The 20048-nt window shown below is 35.5% G+C and overlaps 1 protein-coding gene across 1 annotated transcript in view; it reads right to left on the minus strand.

Moving 5' to 3' along the window:
• ME1 (malic enzyme 1) overlaps positions 1 to 20048 on the minus strand; it is a 199488-nt gene that overhangs the window by 95361 nt on the left and 84079 nt on the right. The window contains exon 6 of the mRNA XM_036248483.1: positions 13051 to 13154. Within this exon, the coding sequence (XP_036104376.1) occupies positions 13051 to 13154 (104 nt within the window). The remainder of the gene's footprint in view (positions 1 to 13050; positions 13155 to 20048) is intronic.

Below are 20048 nucleotides of genomic sequence, written 5' to 3' on the forward strand. Positions count from 1 at the left end.
TCCTTGAGTTTCTGAATTTACCCTCAACCCAACTTTCTAATATCCTTTTCTTAATTATCCTTTTTCTTTTGGCATCTTGCTAAAATCATACGTATCTTGTTCAAATATTGCTATACTGTTTCCTCATCAAAACAGCCACACACATAGTCTTTAAAAATAAGAACTAAACTGCTTTCATATGTGCACACTTTCTTCATCTTTGATTATAAATGCATATAAATTAAGGACGGCAAAAAAAAAAAAATTTGAACAAAGGACCTGATTTTGACCAAAAAGACATTGCTACTGACCATGTTTTTTGTTTTTGTTTTTAGATTAATCTCTGAATATAACTAAGTAAATTTACATTGAGTTTCCTTTTTTAATATTACCAATAAGCAAATATATTCATTTTTATTTTCTAACTTATGACATATGATACATGTAGATGGAAAACAATAAGAAACAAGCTTTAAAGAAACTGGGCTTTGCCCTGGCCAATTTTGCACAATGGTTAGAGCGCAGGCCTGCAATCCAGAGAGACCCGGGTTCGGTTCCCGCTAATGGCACATACCTCGGTTGCAGTTTGTCCCAGGCCCTGGTTGGGTCGTGTGGGTGGCAACCACTTCATGTGTCCCTTTCACGTCGATGTTTCTCTCTCTCTCACTCTCTCTCTCTCTCTTTCTCTCTCCCTCCCACTCTATCTGAACAAATATCGAAAAATGTCCTAGGGTGAGGATAAAAAAAAAAACAACACTGGGCTTCCTCCTGCTAAATGAATATTAACAGAACAGACAAAGAACACACACAGAGAAGAAAGATGATGTACAAATCACTGGCAAACGAATTACTATCTTTAATATAATTTTTAGCTTTAATAAATTCAGATAAAATATTAAAGAATTCCTCTTATCTCATTCTTTGTTTATTCAAAGAGAAAATGATAGGTAATATTGGAAGCAAGAGGAATTTAATAAAATACTTTTCTTCTTAAGAGAAAATAACAAACTCTAACACATAAATGTATCCATATAATTAAAACTCAAATATTTAGTTTACTATAAGCACAGCCACTTCATTTGGAAAGGTGTGTGTTTCTCTAGTGTTCATTAGAGAATCACCTTTGCTTCAGATGTATGTCACTGCAGTTTCATTAAGGTTACATTCAGTGTCTCTTGTTGGTTTTTGTAAATTTTATTTTTGTTACAGATGTTTCTCCTTTTTTAACCCATTGACACACCCCTCCCCATCCCCCCCACCACATCCCCAACTTTGTTGTCCATGTCCATTCGTTATGCGTACATGCATATAAGTTCTGGGGTTTATCTCTTTCTTCCCCCCACCACCTCCTCTTCAGAAGGATGTCAGTCTGTACCCTATTCCTCAGAATGTTATGTTCATTATCTTCCACAAATAAGTGAGATCATGTGGTATTTGGGGTTTTTTTGTTTGGCTTGTTTTGCTTAGCATAATAGTCTCAAGGACCCTCCATGATGTCTCAAAGGATAAAAGATCTTTCTTTCTTACAGCTGCATAGTATTCCATCATATATATGTACCACTGCTTTTTTTATCCATTTGCCTACTGATGGACACCTGGGCTGTTTTCAGATCTTAGCTATTGTAAATAGTGCTGCTATGAACATGGGAGTACATATATTCCTTCTGACTGACCTTTCAGGCTTCTTAGGGTATATTCCTAGAAATGGGATCACTGGGTCAAATGGCAGTTCAATTTTTAATTTATTGAGGTAACACCATATTGTTTTCCATAGTGGCTGCACCAGTCTGCATTCTCACCAGCAGGTACTAGAGTCCTCTTTTCTCCACACCTTTGCCAACACTTGTTGTTTGATGATTTGTTGATGGCGGTCATTCTGACAGGTGTGAGGTGATACCTTATTGTTGTTTTAATTTGCATCTCTCTGATGATTAGTGATGTTGAGCACTTCTTCATATGTCTCTTGGCCATTTGTATGTTCTGTTTGAAGAGGTGTCTATTCAGCTCCTCTGCCCATTTTTTAATTGGGTTGTTTGTCTTCCTTTTGTTGAGTTGTGTGAGTACTCTATATATTTAGGAAATTAACCCCTTATCTGATATATCATTGGCAATGATGCTCTCCCATAAAGTGGGTTGCCTTTCCATTTTGATGGTTGTTTCTTTTGCTGTGCAGAAACTTTTAAGTTTGATGTAGTCCCATGTGTTCATTTTCTCCTTTGTTTCTATTGCCTTAGGTGATGTATCAGTGAAAATTCTGCTACGTATGATGTCTAAAATTTTGTTCACTACATTTTCTTCTAGGATTTTTATGGATTTACGGGTCACATTTAAATCTTTTACCCATTTTGAGTTTATTTCTGTGTATGGTGTAAGTTGATGGTCTAGTTTTATTTTTTTGCATATAGCTGTCCAATTGCCCAACACCATTTATTAAAGAGGCTGTCTTTACTCCACTGTATGCTCTTGCCTCCTTTGTCAAATATTAATTGAGCATACTGTCTTGGTTCCATTTCTGGGTTCTCTGTTCTGTTCTACTGGTCTATATGCCTGCTCTTGTGCCAGTACCAGGCTGTTTTGATTACAGTAGCTTTGTAGTATAACCTGATATCTGGTATTGTGATCCACCTACTTTGTCCTTCTTTTTCCAGATTGCTGTGGCTATTCGGGATCTTTTTTAGTTCCATATGAACTTTTCAAGTATTTGTTGTAGTTCTGTGAAATATGTCGTTGGTATTATGATGGGGATTGCATTGAATCTATAGATTGCTTTGGGTAAAATGGACATTTTAATTATGTTAATTCTTCCAATCCATGAACAATCCATGTGCTTTCACTTTATTATATCTTCCTCTATTCCTTTTTTCAATGTCCTGTAGTTTTCTGCAAATCAGTCCTTTACTTCTTTGGTTAAGTTTATTCCTAGTTATCTTAATTTTTTATGCCGCAATGGTAACTGGGATTGTTTATTCAGTTTCTCTTTCTGTGAGTTCATCATTGGTGTAAAAGAATGCCGTCAATTTCTTGATGTTAATTTTGTATCCTGCTACTTTGCCAAATTCATTTATTAAGTCTAGATTTTTGATGGAGTCTTCATGGTTTTCCATGTATAATATCATGTCATCTGCAAGTAATGATGACATGCAGATGTCATCATTCACTTCCTCCTTTTCAATTTGGATCCCTTTTATTTTCTCTTCATGTCTGATTGCTGTGGCTAAGACTTCCAGTACTATGATAAATAAGAGTGGTGAAAGTGGGCATCCCTGTCTTGTTCCTTTTCTTAAGGGACATGCTTTAAGTTTTTAGTTTTGGTTTTTGCCCATTGAATATGATGCTGGCTGTAGGTCTTTCATATATGGCTTTTATTATGTCAAGATATGATCCCTCTATTCCCATATTACTGAGTGTTTTTTATCAAAAATGGAAGCTGGATTTTGTTGAATGCTTTTTCAGCGTCTATTGATATGATCATGTGGTTTTATTCTTCATTTCATTTATATGGTGTATCACATTTATTGATTTGCGAATATTGTACCAGCGTTGCATCCCTGGCTATGAATCCCACTTGGTCATGGTGAATAATTTTTTGATATATTGCTAGATCTAATTTGCTAGTATTTTGTTCAGGATTTTGGCATCTATGTTCATCAGGGATATTGGCCTGTAGTTTTCTTTCTTTGTAGTGTCTTTTTCAGGTTTGGAATTAGAATTATGCTGGCCTCATAAAACGTGTTTGGAAGCCTTCCTTCTTGAATTTTTTGAAATAGTTTGAGGAGAATGGGTGTTAGTTCTTTAAATGTTCGATAAAACTCCCTCGTGAAGCCTTTTGGGCCTAGGCTTTTGTTTGCTGGGAGAGTCTTGATTACCTCTTCAAATTCCTTAGTTGTTATTGGTTCAAGTTTTCTGTCTCTTCCTGATCCAGTTTTGGGAGACTATGTGTTTCTAGAAATTTGTCCATTTTGCTTAGATTGCGAATTTGTTGCCATATAGTTGTTCATAGTATTTGTTAACGATCTTTTGTATTTCTGTGGTGTCAGTTGTTACTTCTCCTCTTTCATTTCTGATTTTGTGTATTTGGGTTCTCTCTCTTTGTGTCTTGGTGAGTCTAGCTAAGGGTCCATCAATCTTGTTTATCTTTTGAAAAAACCAGCTCTTTGTTTCATTGATGCTTTGAATTATTTTTGTGGTCTCTATGTCATTTATTTCTGCTCTGATCTTTACTATTTCCTTCCTTCTAGTTACTCTGGGGTTTTCTTTTTGTTTCTAGTTCTTTAAGTTGTGAGGTTAGATAGTCTATTAGAGATTTTTCTTGTTTCTTGAGGTAGACCTGTAGTGCTATGAACTTCCCTCTCAGAACTGCTTTGGCTGCATCCCACAGATTTTTGTATTGTTGTGTGTTCATTTTCATTGGTTTCCAGGAAGTTTTTAATTTCTTCCTTGATCTCCTTGGTAACCCATTCATTGTTTAATAACATGCTATTTGGCCTCCATGGGTTCCCATGCCTTTGCATGTTCTTGTTGCAATTGATTTCTAGCTTCATGCCATTGTGATCTGAGAAGATGCTTGATATGATTTCAATCTTCTTGAAATTGTAGAGATTTAGTTTGTGTCCTAACATGTGGTCTATCTTTGAGAATGTCCCACGTGCACTTGAGAAGAATGTGAATCCTGTAGTTTTGGGGTGTAATTCTCTGTAGATATCTATTCAAACCATTTGGTCTAATGCTTCATTTACAGTCTCTGTTCCCTTGCTAATTTTTTGTCTAGAGGATCTATCCAGTGATGTCTGCGGGGTGTTTAAGTCCCCTGCTATGATTGTATTGCTGTCTATTTCTCCTTTGAAGTCCTCCTGAAGATTTTAAAAATATTTTGGTGCTCCTATATATATATATACACACACACACACCAAGGTTATAACCAAGGTTATATCTTCCTGTTCTATAGATCCTTTCAATATTATGTAATGGCCTTCTTTGTCTCTAGTTATGGCCTTCATTTTGAAACCTATTTTATCAGATATGAGTATTGCTACCCCAGCTTTTTTTCCCTTTCCGTTTGCTTGGAAGATTTTTTTCATCCCTTCACTTTCAACCTATGTGAGTCTTTTGTAAACAACATATAGATGAGTCATGCTTTCTTATCTAATCAGCTATACAGTGTCTTTTTATCCGAGCATTCAGTCCATTTACATTTAAGGTGATCATTGATATGTACTTATTTATTGCCATTTTTGTTTAGTTTGGTTATATTTTTCTTCCTATTTCTTCTACTAATTACAGCAGTTCTTTTAACATTTCTTGCAGTGCTGGTTTGGTACTAATGTATTCCCTTAGCCTTTTTTTTTATCTGGGAAGCTCTTTATTTGACCTTCTATTTTGAATGATAGCCTTGCTGGGTAGAGTAGTCTTGGATTCAGATCCTTGTTTTTCACGACCTTGATCACCTCATGCCATTCCCTTCTGGCCTGTAGTGTTTCTGTTGAGAAGTCAGCTGAGAGCCTTATGAAGGTTCTTTTGTAGGTAACTTGTTGCTTTTCTCTGGCTGCTTTTAGGAGTCTCTCTTTGTCTTTAATTTTTGGCACTTTAATTACTATGTGTCTTGGTGTGGGCCTGTTTGGGTTCTTCTTACTTGGGGCTCTCTGTGCTTCCTGAACTTGAATGCTGTCTTCCTTTACCAAATTAAGGAAGTTTTCTGTCACTATTTCTTCAAATATATTCTCTAACCCTTGCCCATTTTCTTCTTCTTTGAGGACTCCTACAATGCGAATATTATTACATGTCCAGTTGTCCCAGTTCTCTTAAGCTATCTTCTTGTTTTTTAATTGTTGTTTTTTTTCGGGGGGGGGGGGGGTTCTGATTGGTTGATTTTTTTCTACCCTGTCTTGTAATTCACCAATCCAGTCCTCAGGTCCTCTACTCTGCTGTTTAGACCTTCCAATGTGTTCTTTATTTCTGATATGTCATTTTTAATTTCTTCTTGGTGGTTTTTAATTTCTAATTGGTTGACTTTCAATATTTCTATGTCTCTACTCATGGTGTTAATGTCCTTACTCATGCTGTTGAGCTTCCTCAAGATTATGGCTCTGAATTCTAGCTTTGTTAACTTGCTTAACTGCATTTCTTTTATCTCATATTTGGTAGAGGTCTCTTGTCCTTTCATTTGGCTTTTGTTTCTTTGTTTCACCATTTTGGCTATCACAGTGGGCTTTGAGCCTGCCAAATTTTCCCTATGGGTGTTGGTGTTCTGCTGTTTGTGGCTCCCTCTCCTGGGTTTAGATGAGCGAGGGAAGACCCACATTAAACACAACTGTCAAGTCTTACTTTCCTGTTAGAGTTGCTATCCCAGGAATGGTTCAGTTATCCTCTAACTTTTTGCCTGGAGGCTATCAGTAGCGGTTACTTGAACAGCATTGCGTTTTCTGTTGAATGAAAAACTCCCTCAGGTGCTCAGTGTAAGGGGATTTCCCAAGGGCGGGGCTGATGCTGGTTGTTAATTAGCCTCAATTTGCATTTCAATGGCCCACCTGGGTGGGGTTGAATCTCCAAGGGAGGGGCTGCCACCTCTCTTTAGGGCTTTAGGAAGGAGTAATATCGCCACCGTCCTGCATGGCTGCAACTCAGGCAGAACTCTGAGTGCCCTCCAAATCTCGAGTGTCCCCAAACAGTTCCAGTCCAGTCCGCCCTTCCTCTGCCAGAGCCCACGGTGAGTGGCTGTGGCTATTTTAGCATCTGTCCCAGCACTGGGCTGTGGAACCCCTTGGGAGTTTAACCCAGAAGACGCTGCTCACAGCTCAGGCCACTGCATACTGTCGGCCCAACCCCCCTCTCACGCCTCCACAGTCCTACCAGGGTTGAGTCAGTGTCCCTGGTTATATGGTCCTCACCAGCTGCTTTTCTGTTGCTTTTTCCTGACGATTTGTCTTTATTTTAGTTGTAATTCCAGTTTGGTCCTGGGAAACAGTCTGTGTAGCTTCCATTCACTCTGCCGCCATTTTGGAATTTTTCCATTCAATGTTTAAGTAATGCTTTCAACAGTAATTCCTTTATACTCACTATGTGCTACAGTATAATGTGGAATGGTCAGAAAAAAGTAATTCCTTGTAATAAAGTTCTTTTGCTGACACAACTCACATTCTGGTAAGAAAAATTTGGCACATGGAATAATACATTTCAATAAGACTCACACAAATAGAATAAAACCAGAGTAAAAAAATTTACAACGACGTTAAGGGAATTTTAAGCTAATGCAATTAGAGTTAATGATTAGAATAAATTGGATTAGGGAAAAAAGTATCTAAAAGAATAGAATTGTAAATCATGTTCAGAAAGAGACAATAAATTTGACTTGTTTGTCCAAGTCAACTGGTTCACCCAAGGTTGTGTTGAGATATGGGCAAAGATGCAAAACTAACATTAACATATGCTGAAGTACATATCCACTTTAAATACTCTGGGGAATATAAGTGGATATATATATATTTACACATACATACACATAATGCATACCTGTAGATTTCTAATTATTACATGACCTATCTTTTTCATTAACTTGAATAAAAAGTGAAGAGAAAAATATAAATAAAAATAGTTGGCATTTTAAGAAAAATATGTAAATAGTTAAAGTGTAAATCTGATCTTTCTTGGGATGGAAAAAAAAATTGTGAGTCATAAATGTGATTTGAGTCATGTTCCTTAGTAACATGGTTGCTAATTTTTCTCATATTGACAGACATTCTTTCCATTTTTTTTTTTTTTTCAACTAATTTGTATCACCTTTGGACCACAGGGAAAAATAACATACACTTATATATTTTCATTAAATTTTTTATGAAAACCAAAGTAAATTATGCTGGTTAAAGTGACAGGTAAAATCCAAAGGGCTTCAGAGATTTATATATAAAATCATCTAAGTTAGAAATATTATCTATTCATCTAAAAAAGGGCTCTGGCCGGTTTTCTCAGTGGTTAGAGCATTGGTCCACGGAGCAGAGAGTCCTGAGTTCAGTTCCCGCTAAGGGCACGTACCTTGGTTGCAGTTTGTCCCCGGCCCTGGTTGGGGTCATGTGGGTGGTAGTCACTCTATGTGTCTCTCTCATGTTGATGTTTCTTTCTCTCTCTCTCTCTCTCCCTCCTGCTCTATCTGAAGATAAATGTAAAAATGTCCTCTAGTGAGGATTAAAAAAAAATTTTAAAAAGGGTCAGTCCCAGCCCTAGTCAGGGTCTTGTGGGAGGCAACCAGTTGATGCGTCTCTCTCACTTCGATGTCTCCCTCTCCTTCCCCTCTCTCTCTCTCCCTTCCTCCTACCACTTTATTTAAAAATCAATGGAAAAATATCTTCAGGTGAGGATTAAACATACTCAGTAATAAATAAATAAATAAAAATAAAAAATGGTCAAGCATAAAAGGCAATGATTGGAACAGGTGGAAGAAAATCAGCCATGAAATTATCTGCAGCAGGAATGGCAGGAAGAAGGATAATGGGGCAGTCAGAAGCCCCTTCCCTGTGCGGAGGCCAGGGAGAAACTATTGAACTGCAACCCCTTGTAAGGGTGAAGAGCACATAAACCTACATATCTGATGATTTCTTTAGAAAGAGAGGATATTATTAATAACAATAAAAATAAATTTAACAAATCTGGTCATGATCATCAGGGGCTATATATTTTGTTCCTTTGAAATCTGATGTAACCTTTAAAAACCTTGACCAAATTAGTAGCTTCTCTGAATAGTCAGGTCCATCTCAATGAGACAGTCAAGGCTTTTAGTTCAATAGTGAGTAAGTGAAGAAAGTAGAATTTTATGAAAATGTCATCACACCTTGCAGCATATGGCAGATAGCATGGCTTCAGACTAAGATTATTTCTCTTAAATGTTATGTGACAGATCATAATAAAATTTGTGATTGTAGCCAAGGTTGAAGGAGGTTGTAAAAACATTATAATAATCATCTTTGTGGCCATTCCTAGTGCTTCCAAGTGACTTTTCATTTTAATAATCTAAAGTGGAAAAGGAAAAAATATAGTCCTTGCTGAATTTTTTTTTCATTAAAAATGTTAATACTCTCTTTTTAAAGCTCACCTGAGGTACTGCTTTTTTTCTCATTTAGTTAATAAATTCATCAATAAAATTCTGATATAAAGAATTTTAGGCAGCAAAGCTGAGCTGTCACTAATTTTCTTATTAACTTCCAGGGGCAATTGATTCTAGAAAAAGAAGGCTATTATAAGAAGTACAACCATAAAAACAAACACAAATATTTAAGGAGTACATCCATATGGTGACTTTAACATATATTTGGCAGTATGTAAGGATTATAACTTTAATATATCCTTTCAAATACCAGAGTTCTTTCATTTATACCTATCATTTTTAAATATATAAATAAAACAAATAAAATTCAATCATTCATCCAACAAATATTTACTGAGTACTTATCACATGGTAAATAATACTTTAGAATCCAGAAATATTGCAGTGAAGGAAAGAAAATTCCCTGCTTTTCAGAGAATTTACAGTACATAAATGTAGACAGAATATAAATATATATAAATATGTCAGATATTGATAAATGAAGAGAAAAAGAAAAATGAGTTGGGGGTAAAGTTTTAAATAGGTTGGTCAAGGAAGGCCTCATTAAGAAAGTGATATTTGCCCTGGACAGTCTTGCTCAGTGGTTAGAACCAGGGTTAGATCCAGTCAAGGGCATGTACCTCAGTTGCAGTTCTTCCCTGGCCCTGGGTGAGGTCATGTGGGAGGCAAACAGTTGCTGTGTCTCTATCTCATATTAATGTTTCTCTCGCTCTCCCTCTCCCCCTCGCTCTCCTTTCCACTCTATCTGAACAAAAATGGAAAAAAATATCCTCAGATGAGGATTAAAAAAAAAAAAAAAGTGATATTTGAGGAAATTTTCAAGGAGGTGAGAGAGCTAGCCATGTGGAAAACTGGGCAGAAGACAGGGAGGGCTCTAAGTAGAAGAAATTATAAGCCTTGAGGCATTAGCATGCCTGACTTAAATGGGAAAAAGCAAACAGGCCAGTGTGACTGGAACAAAGAAAGCAAAGGCGAAAACTAGTAGGAGATACGGTGAGAAAGAAAAGGTATCAGGGAGTCAGATGGTCCAAGGTCTTTCATGCTATTGCAAAAATTTAGTTTTATTTTGAGTAAAAGGATAAGCCTTTATAGGGCTTTGAGCTGAGAAATTACCTAACTTATAATCATTTTAGCTTTTGTTTTGAAAACAGATTAAAAGGCAGCAAAAGGGAAACAGTCAAACTAGTAAGGAGATTGTTAAAATAATCAGGGAAAAGAAGTTCAAATAAGGGAAAAATAATACAGGCAATGAGAAATGGTTAGATTCTGAATACATTTTGAAGGCTGTTAAGTTTTGCAAACAGTATGGGTATTGAAGTGATAACTCTAATGTTTTTAGTCTCAGGAACAGGAAGACAGCAGTTGTCATTTACTGAGATGAGAAAAAATACTGCAGCAGGGCAGGGTTAGGGGTGGGTGTGAGATCAGGAGTCCAATTTTGGACATGGGAATACCCAAACATTTAGAGGGCACAGAGTTGACGGTGATACCAAGAGACTTGAAGCATCAATATGCTGACCTTTCTCATTAGAAGCATATGGAGGCTATTAATAAGTGGAGCTCCAGCCAAGGTTTAGCACATAATAGGTCCATTGGTGGTGAATTCCTAAGTCCCCAAATACATATATAATCAGAATAGTGCCATAACAAACATATCAAGTCTTTGGCCTATGAAGCAAGAGCTATAATGGAGGAGAAAGCCAAGAGGAAGAATATGAAACCGCGGGGGTTGGAGGACTGATAGAAATTAGTGTTCCTTTAAGGAACCAAAGAGCATGCAGGGGTGGCACCAATGAAGTTAAGTTATCCAAGGCTGATAGTGAGTGCATGTTGCAGCTTGACTTCTTTTATATACTCCAGTCTCTGTCCCCTCCCTTCCAAAGCGATTGATCCCCAAAACACTCCTTAATAACTCCTTCTCAGAATCTGATTCCTAGGTACCCAACTTGCAATAGTCATTTTCCATCTTGAATTTGTTACATTTCCTTTTAAACAATTCTGGGCTTATCTTTAGGGCTACTTTCCAATATAATTGGGGAGTGTCACTTTTGGAAAACTTCTCCCAAAGCAGTGTCATGAGAAAAAATATTTTTGAAAAACCTTGGGGATTTTTCTCTAGGAAGAGCACAGAAAAGTTAACTCCTGATTTATAGGTGCTCTCTGCATTTAAAATTATTGTTGAGTCTTGTCAATCACCATTTCCTTATCAAGGATCTTAGATAACCCCTCAATTCAATTTTAAAAAATGTTTTTCCAGTTTGGTCCTGGGAGATGGTCTGTGTAGCTCAATTCCAGATTGAAATAGCACATTCAAAATCAGCTCATATCTCATTTTCTCCAGAATGTTTCATTGATTCCAAATGTAATTATTTCTTTTTATTTAAACAGCATTTAAGTATATAGGCCATACATGATATATTCATAACTTGTTTAACAGATTATTTGTACATATATTAAATTTGTCTATATAAAATTAGACTTCATTTATACAAACAGATAATAAAAACAAATACATAGAGAATTTCATTCTGCTTTTATGTGGCCTCATGGTATTCTCTACATAATATCTTGATTAATATTGCTACCTAGAAATTTATTAATAACTTCAAAACCAAGTTTTAGAGTAAGGAATTTAAATTAAATATGAAAAACTACTAACATTTAACTGTACTAAACAACCTTGAGCCTAAACCTCAGAATTTCTTAACTATTTCTATTAATTAAGTACAGCTTAATTAAGTTAATAAATAATAATAATAAATCAGGTATGGGTTTTTAAAAAGTAGTCCATACTAACTGGCAAATATACTCTGTATTAAAACCTTGAGTAATGAAAGATTCAATTCTAAATATTGTACAAGCTGGTGGAAGTACTTTCTGCTACTGTATGCAACTTCTTAAAACTACACCTTAAAACCCTCTCCCACCTCCTTCCTCTCTCCCTAAAAGAAATCAGTGGGAAAGCCCTGGCCAGTCTGGCTCGGCAGTTAGAGCATCGGCCCATGGACCAGAGAGACCCGGGTTTGGTTCCCACTAAGGGCACGTACCTCAGTTGCCCTTTGTCCCCGGTCTCGGTTGGAGTTGTGTGGGTGGCAACCAGTTGATGTGTCTCTCTCACATTGATGTTTTTTCCTCTCTCTTGCTCCCTCTTCTCCCTCCCACTCTATCTGAAGATAGATGCAAAAATGTCCTTGGGCGAGGATAAAAGAAATAAAATAAAATCAATGGGAAAAATATCCTCAGGTGAGGATTAAAATAAAATTAAACCTTATTATGAGAGGAAACAAGAAGCATGTCTCTAGTTAGTTGATTCAATTGATGAGTTTATTTCTGTGAAAAACGAAAGCAACATAAATGTTTTTAAATAGGACATGGTTTCTGTGGCTATACAGTAACAAATGGTTGACTCTTAGTGTGACAAAATTCTCCCAGAATATATTACTAAATTATGGTAGAAGTCTCTTATTTGAAAGAAAAAAACTGAAAAATTTTAACGTAGCACTTGGCCCACGGTTAAATACTCCTAGACTAGGTGAAATATCATACTGTATTTTAATCAAGCACTGTATTCATGATTGGATGTCCTGGTTCTTGCTCCATTCTGGACCTTGTGCATTGCACTAACTCAGGCTCACTTTTTCCTCTGCTTTTCCTACCACAAAAGGGTCATACACACCTCCCAAAATAATCAAAGATCAGATTTTATTAGCAGCCAGAATCAAAGTACAGTCTGCCAATGATCATAAAAGAAAGTTATCTTCAAGAATAGCAACAGAGACAACCTCTAAGGAGATAACACATGAAGTTATCATGTAGTCACTAACAGCTATGAGGATATATGCATGTGTATTTTTTTCAAATACCTTCTAATTATTAAACATATAGAACAAAATTTGAATATTTTATACTGTATTATGTTAGGTTATCTTTAAATTTTTGAAATTCAACTGAAATATAGATAAAATAAATAGTATACATACTTGGAAGAAACTGCCTCCATGAATTCATCCAAAAAATCATCATATTCAGGACCTCTCACTCTTCTCTGCCGTAGTCCAATATACAGTGGATCTTTAAGTAACTCCTATTTTAAAAAAGTTTTCAGAGATATAAAAATACCTACAGGCAAGTTATTTACTTGTTTTAAGCCTCAGTTTCCTCGTGTGTATAATAAGGATAAAAACAGAAATAAAATCTTGTAAAACTAATTAAGAAGCAACCTAGAGTCAACATTTAGTATGACATATAAAACTTCTATAGTATTTCTATGCTCAATAAGAAAAATAATTACTGAATGTTAAAAACATTGTTCCTTATTCGGGGAGAAATAAAAGGAATTAAAATCTCTCAGTGGTGGCATCAGAAAAGCTCAGTTAAGATTTTACAGGCAGAGTTTATCACATAGAAAAATACTATTAAGTTTGAAGTACTATATTAGCTTAGAAAATGGAAAGTTAGCAATTCCTGTCCCTTTTGTTTCTTTCTGTTTCTGAAAGTAAAATCTTCAACATTTTGATTATACTTTTAATATTATGTTGGACTAATGTTAAAAATAATTTTTTTAGTCTTGACTAAAGTTTTTCTTAAACTTTACACAGATTTTACTAAATGGATATATATGAGACAACACTACTGTGTTCGAATTTTAGTATATGTAATATTTTTGTTTCTAATAAATCAGTTTTTAATTAAGGTATAATTTATATAAAGTCAAATACACCCATTTACAACTAAAGTTCCCCATAAACTAGGAACAGTAAGAAACTTCCTCAGTCTAATAAAAGCCATCCGTAAAAAACCCACAGTTAACAACATATTTAACAGAAAAAGATTGAATGTTCTTTCCCTAAAATTAAAAACAAGATAAGGATGTTTACTCTCACCACTTCTATTCAACACTATACTTAAGAGCCTAGCCATCACAATAAGGTAAGAAAAAGAAAAAAACAACAAAACAGGAATACAGATTGGAAAGGAAGAAGTAAATTGTTTTTATTTATATACACATGATCATATAAATGGAAAATACTGAGGAACCTACCAAAAAAAATCCACTAGAAAAAATATGTGAATTTAACATGATCAAAGAATATAAGGTCAACATACACAAATCAAATGCATCTCTATTCTTTACAAATGAACAATTCAAAATGAAATAAAATACACAACTCCATTAATAACAGAATTCCAAAGCATGAAATCTATAGAGATATATTTAACAAAATATGTGCAAGCCCTGTACACTGAAAACTATAATATATTGGTAAAGAAATTTATTTATTTTATGTATTTATTTTTCAGATAGAGTGGGAGGGGGAGAAAGGAAGAGAGAGAGAGAATGAGAAACATGGACGTGAAAGGGACACATTGAGTGATTGCCACTCGCATGACCCAACCAGGGCCAGGGACAAATTGCAACTGAGGTACATGCCCTTAGCGGGAACCAAACCTGGGTCTCTCTGGACCACAGGCCAACGCTCTAACCGCTGAGCCAAACCAGCCAGGGTGGTAAAGAAATTTAAAAGGACAAATTCCTTTTGCTGGCTGGAAAAAATGTGGCAATCTATGTCATGTTATAGTGACATAATCAACAAAACTGTCACTTTCAGAAACAGAATAGAGAAAATGTATACCTAAGAACCTGTGAATCTGGCTAAAGAGATTTCCAGGCCAAATGATGAATGTATAAATTTGCTTCATAGCTAAAAGATAAGGTTAAAACAGAGATGAGCTAAAGAAGAAAATGTTCAGTATGTGAACACAAAGAAAATGCAGAGAATACAAGGCTTGCTTATAAAAGATTTCCAAAGTAAATAAGGCCTGCAATCAAAGATCAAGTTAAGTGTGTGGTGGTAACAACTTTTTGAAAAATATCTGAATGATTTAAAGTGGAGTCCAATAGACTGTCTTGTCTAGATAAAAGGAACTGGTCCCATAGTTCTCTGATTTGGCCACCAATACAAGGGGTAGATCTGTTTTGAAAAGACTCCTGACTTGGGCCTTTATGTAATGGAGTAGACTATAATCTGATACACAGAAAGCCTAAAAAAATTCTAAGTGTGCTGTACTACTTGGATTAATTGGGACAGAGACCCTTCGAAATGAAACTACTTTACTGGGTCCCCAAATTTCACAAGAAGGAAGCAGGCTGAGAAAGCTATTTAACTGTGATACAGCCATTTCTTCTGGAAAATGAAGGATATCTCAGAGGACAGAGCAAGAGTCTAGAGAGCAGACCTAGAAGCCTAAGAGAAATAGGCCCTTTTCAAAAACCACTGCGTACCCAAGTAGGTGGCCTGACAACATATGTCCATTGGGAATTCAAATTTCTATGAACCATGTAGACCCAGATAATTCCTACTCCCCCCATTTTGAATGGGAATATTGACTGGTTATTCTGACCCATCCTCCCATTGTATGTTTAATATATGGTAACAGATAAGAGGACCCACAAAAAGGAGCAAAACACAGAAGTTTATTTGCATCTAGACCTGATTTAGATTATATGACAGAATCCTGAACTCTGGGTCTGCTATTGTTATTGGGATGAAACTTTTGGTAACCTAGGATGAAGATGAGCATGTTTTATATGTGGAACATAAATAATTTGCAAAGGAGTATCTATATGGAGGAAGGTCAAGCTGTCCCAAGCATCTTAGCCTTCCTACCTATCCCAGAAAATCATAGACATCAGTAAAATTATAATTGCTTTAAGTCACTAAGTTTGGAGATGGTCTGTTATAGATACATGATGTTTTAGTAGGTGTGGTGATGTTGTTCTGAAGGTTAAGCCATTTAAACCATCAAGCAGAGATTTACTTAATGCCAACAGAAATGACAGCATGGTTCACACCTGTTGTCCTAGTATAATTATTAACAGCATCCTCTTTCATTGTGGAAGTGTCTTGATTTGGCTAATATATTATGTGTGGTCTTCCTACTTATAAGGTACTACACAATGAGTTAAGGTGTTCTGGCTAGTTGGAAGTTAACATATTTAGTCATATAAATGTATTTCAGATGAAATGTAAAATCTGAACTGAGTGCTGTTGTAAAGCCCAGCTGTTCCTCGAGCCTAAAAACTTTAAACAATCTACTGGCAGGCTTCTGAACAGCTGAGGTTGAATTGCCAGTGAGCCAAATGGCTGCCAGAATTAAAATCCTCTTTTCGTGTCTGGAATACTTGGACTTCTAAAACATGAATTAGAAAAAGGACACAATTGAGGAAAGATGTTACATGTTTCCCCTTCTCTTTTTCTCTCATTCTCTTCAATGCTAATAATTAAAGTATATATCATAAAAGAACTAACTGCAATGAAGAGTCAAATATGAAAAGTTATGAACAAGATCAAGCTTTTGAATTAAATCAGAAAGTTATAAAATTCTCCCAATCATAATGTCTCTATCAATATTTACTATTTTATAAATTTCATGATAATTAAGGCTTAAACAATGGGTGCATTCTTGGAGATTTGACTGACAAGAGAAATCTACAAAAAGCAAAATTATCCAATTCTGATAATGGCTCCACAGACCATGTTACCTATCACAGAAGGGATAGGAATTTATTGCATTAAAAACTTCTTGTAGCCAAGATTAAACACTTGATAGATTTTTTTTTTTTGGAAAATAAATAAAAGACTTGGTATTAAGCAAGCACTTAAAAAGAAAGTTAGCCCTTCTTTAGCAAAAGATGTCACATGTAATGCAAGTGATGCCACTGAGACTTGTGAAGACGTATAACATGAGGAAAAGAAAAAGATTAGATGAAAACTGTAAAAGACAAAGCATATGGAAATATAAGAGAGTTCCAAAAAGGGTATATATTGGTCAAGTTAATTATCTTACTTGTTAGTACTATCTCAAGTCTGTAAACCTGGGAATTTTTCTTTGAAGCAGTCATTTGTTTGAAGCTAATAATAATCATTATCAACTCACATCTTGTTCTTGCCTCTCACAATTCTACCTTTCTAATGTGAGATTTTTGAGAATTAAAAAGTATTTTCTTAATATTTTAAGTCTTTTATCATTACTAAAACAGTATTTCCTATCAGAAAATTTGAGAGTACTGAAAAGTAAAACAAAGAATACTAATAATTTCTACCCATCCACTATCACCTTGATGCATATTATTCTACATCCTTTTCTTTAAATCTATGCATGTATAATATTATCTGTGCAAATTAGGGACAGTATCATACACTGTTTCATAACCTATTCACATAGTACTATATTGTGAAAATTTTTCATGTCAATAGAGGAACATTCTTAAAACTTGTGATCTACATTAGAACTCTGTCCTCAAAGAGGATAAACAAATTAATATTCCCCCCAATGACATAAGTATGCCTATTTTGTTGTAGCCTCAAGTAAAAGTATTATCTTTCCATATACGTATATGTATGTGTGAAATATGCATATGAATATATAATAAATGTGTAATAGATAAAATATGTATAAATAGTATTTTATTTATATACTATTTATAGGTAATGCTACTAAGTAGCATTCATTTGTGTTTCTTTTCTAATATTGTTAAACTTGTTTTCATAAGTTTATTGACCATTTTTACTTCATTTGTAAATTATCTTTGTGTATATGTCATTAGGCAATTTGTATATTTCACATTTGACATTTTTTAAATTGATTTTGAAGTGTTCTCTGATACGGAGAACATTATAAACTTTACCTGCCATGTTATGAGTATTCCCTTCTTTGGCATTTATTTTTAAATTTTACTTATAATATACAGATAATCATTTTCTTTGTTGCTATTACCTCATTATTTTCAAGATTCTGTAAAGAAATAACATATTTTGCTCACATCATCAATAACATTAAGCAAACTGCCAACTTTCTAAAACAATAGTTAAAATGCTGCATGCACACAAGCTGTCACAAAAGTTAAAAAGTGGTAGAAATAGCCTAGTCGGTGTGGTTCAGTGGTTGAGCATCGACCCATGTACTAAGAGGTCACCAGTTCGATTCCTGGTCACAGCACATGCCCAGGTGTTATGCCAAATCCCCAGTGGGGGCATGCAGGAGGCGGCCAATCGATGTTCTCTCTCATCAATGGTTCTATCTTTCCCTCTCCATTCCTCTCTCTCTAAAATCAATAAAGAAAAAAAATTTTTAATAAAAAAAATGTGGTAGAAATAAGATTAAGTTTGACTGTGATTCAGTAAGTCTGGAGTGGGGGGGGCAGGATTTGGCATTCTTTTTTTTTTAAAGTCTTTTATTGTTGAGAACATTTTTTTCTTTTTCCCCATTGTCCCCCTCCACCTGGTTCCTGCCCCACCCCAGGCCTTCACCACACTATTGTCTGTGTCCATGAGCAATGCATATATGCATGTAAGTTCTTCTGAAGTGGTTAGTCCATAGAACACATATTGATAACCACTCATTTAAAACTTATTAAGTAAAAAAAAGATTATTCTACCTCCCAAAAGGTTCCTGTCTAATGTAAATAGGTTTTCTATTTTAGTTTATATAATGCACATTAAATCAAAGTGAAGTCCCCATTCTCTTTCCCAAAGCACTGGTGCAGCGTCTCAGACAATAAAGAAATTCTTGATATAACCCGTTATCGTCCTCTAATTTAGAGAGGATGAGGTAAAAGATGACCACCAAAAAGTAATCACATGACACTACAAACCAAAAGCCTGGGAACAGAGGGATTATCTTCTCTCCTCTGGCTTTACTGTAATGATTAATACTCATTCCAAAGAAGGAACACTTGTTTGAAGTGGCAAGTAATCCCCATCATATGAAAGGATAAAGGCTAGAAGTTGGGGCAGCTTGAGGGAGGAAAAATAACATTCTAATTGGGACCATGTGGTAAGCAGAATAATGACCTCCCTCTCTTCCCAGAACATGTAAATACATCACCTTATTTGGCAAAAGAGACTTTGCAGATGTGATGAAGGGTGAGTCTTGAAAAATGAGAAACCTTTTCTGGCTACAGTTTGAGAAAGAAATGTGACGACAGAAGCAGTGGCAGAGAGATACTACAATGCTAGCTTTGAAATGGATAAAGGGGAACATGAGCAAAGGAATAAAAACAGTCTGTGGAAGCTGGAAAAGACAAGAATATGGAATGAAGTCCTGCTGACACCTTTTATGATTTTAGCCTTTTGAGACTTGTATCAGACTTGTGACCTACATAAGATAATATGTTTGTGTTGTTTTAAACCACTAAGTTTATAATAAATTGTTATGGTAGCAATAGAAAACTAATACAGGCCACATTCTGGTGCCAATACTAGCTTTTGTACAAGGAATGAAAGATATATGGCAGGTACATATGACAGAAAATCTATAAGGTTTTTCCTTAGTTCAGTTTTTCTCTGACACAGTTGGTTCATGCCATAGATGAACAGCACTTTCTAGAACATAAGAGGAAACCTTCTAAATGGGAAGAGGCTTCAACTTTGTGAGTTCAAGTTCTAGTAAAGATTTTAGGTCTAGATACAATGTTCACATGAATTAAATAAAGGTCAAACTAAACATAAAACCAGAATCAGCAAAGTTCAGACCTGGAGCAATGGTTTAATAAACAAATAATAACTGCATTCTAGCAGGGTGGCTCAATTGCTTGATCATTTCCTGTACACCAAAAGGTTGCACGTTTGATCCCCAGTTGGGGCTTGAACAGGGGGAAACTGGTCCATGTTTCTCTCTCTCTACCCCCCTCCTTCTCTCTCTAAAATCTATGAAACATAGCCAAAAAGAAAAAGAAATAACTGTGCACAGACAAAATTATTCTACTTGTACTGCCCGTGACCTCTGGAAGACTGACCATGTGTTACAGGCTGAGTTGTGCCCCATCCCCTAATTCATATGTTGAAGTCCTAACTCCCTCAGAATGTAACTGTATATGGAGAAAGGGTCTCTAATGAGGTAATTAAATTAAATGAGGTCATTAGAGAGGGCCCTGATCCAATATAACCAGTGTTCTAATAAGAAAAATTTAGAACAC

The sequence above is a fragment of the Molossus molossus genome, unplaced genomic scaffold (assembly GCF_014108415.1).
Source record: "Molossus molossus isolate mMolMol1 unplaced genomic scaffold, mMolMol1.p scaffold_m16_p_8, whole genome shotgun sequence".
Taxonomy (NCBI): domain Eukaryota; kingdom Metazoa; phylum Chordata; class Mammalia; order Chiroptera; family Molossidae; genus Molossus; species Molossus molossus.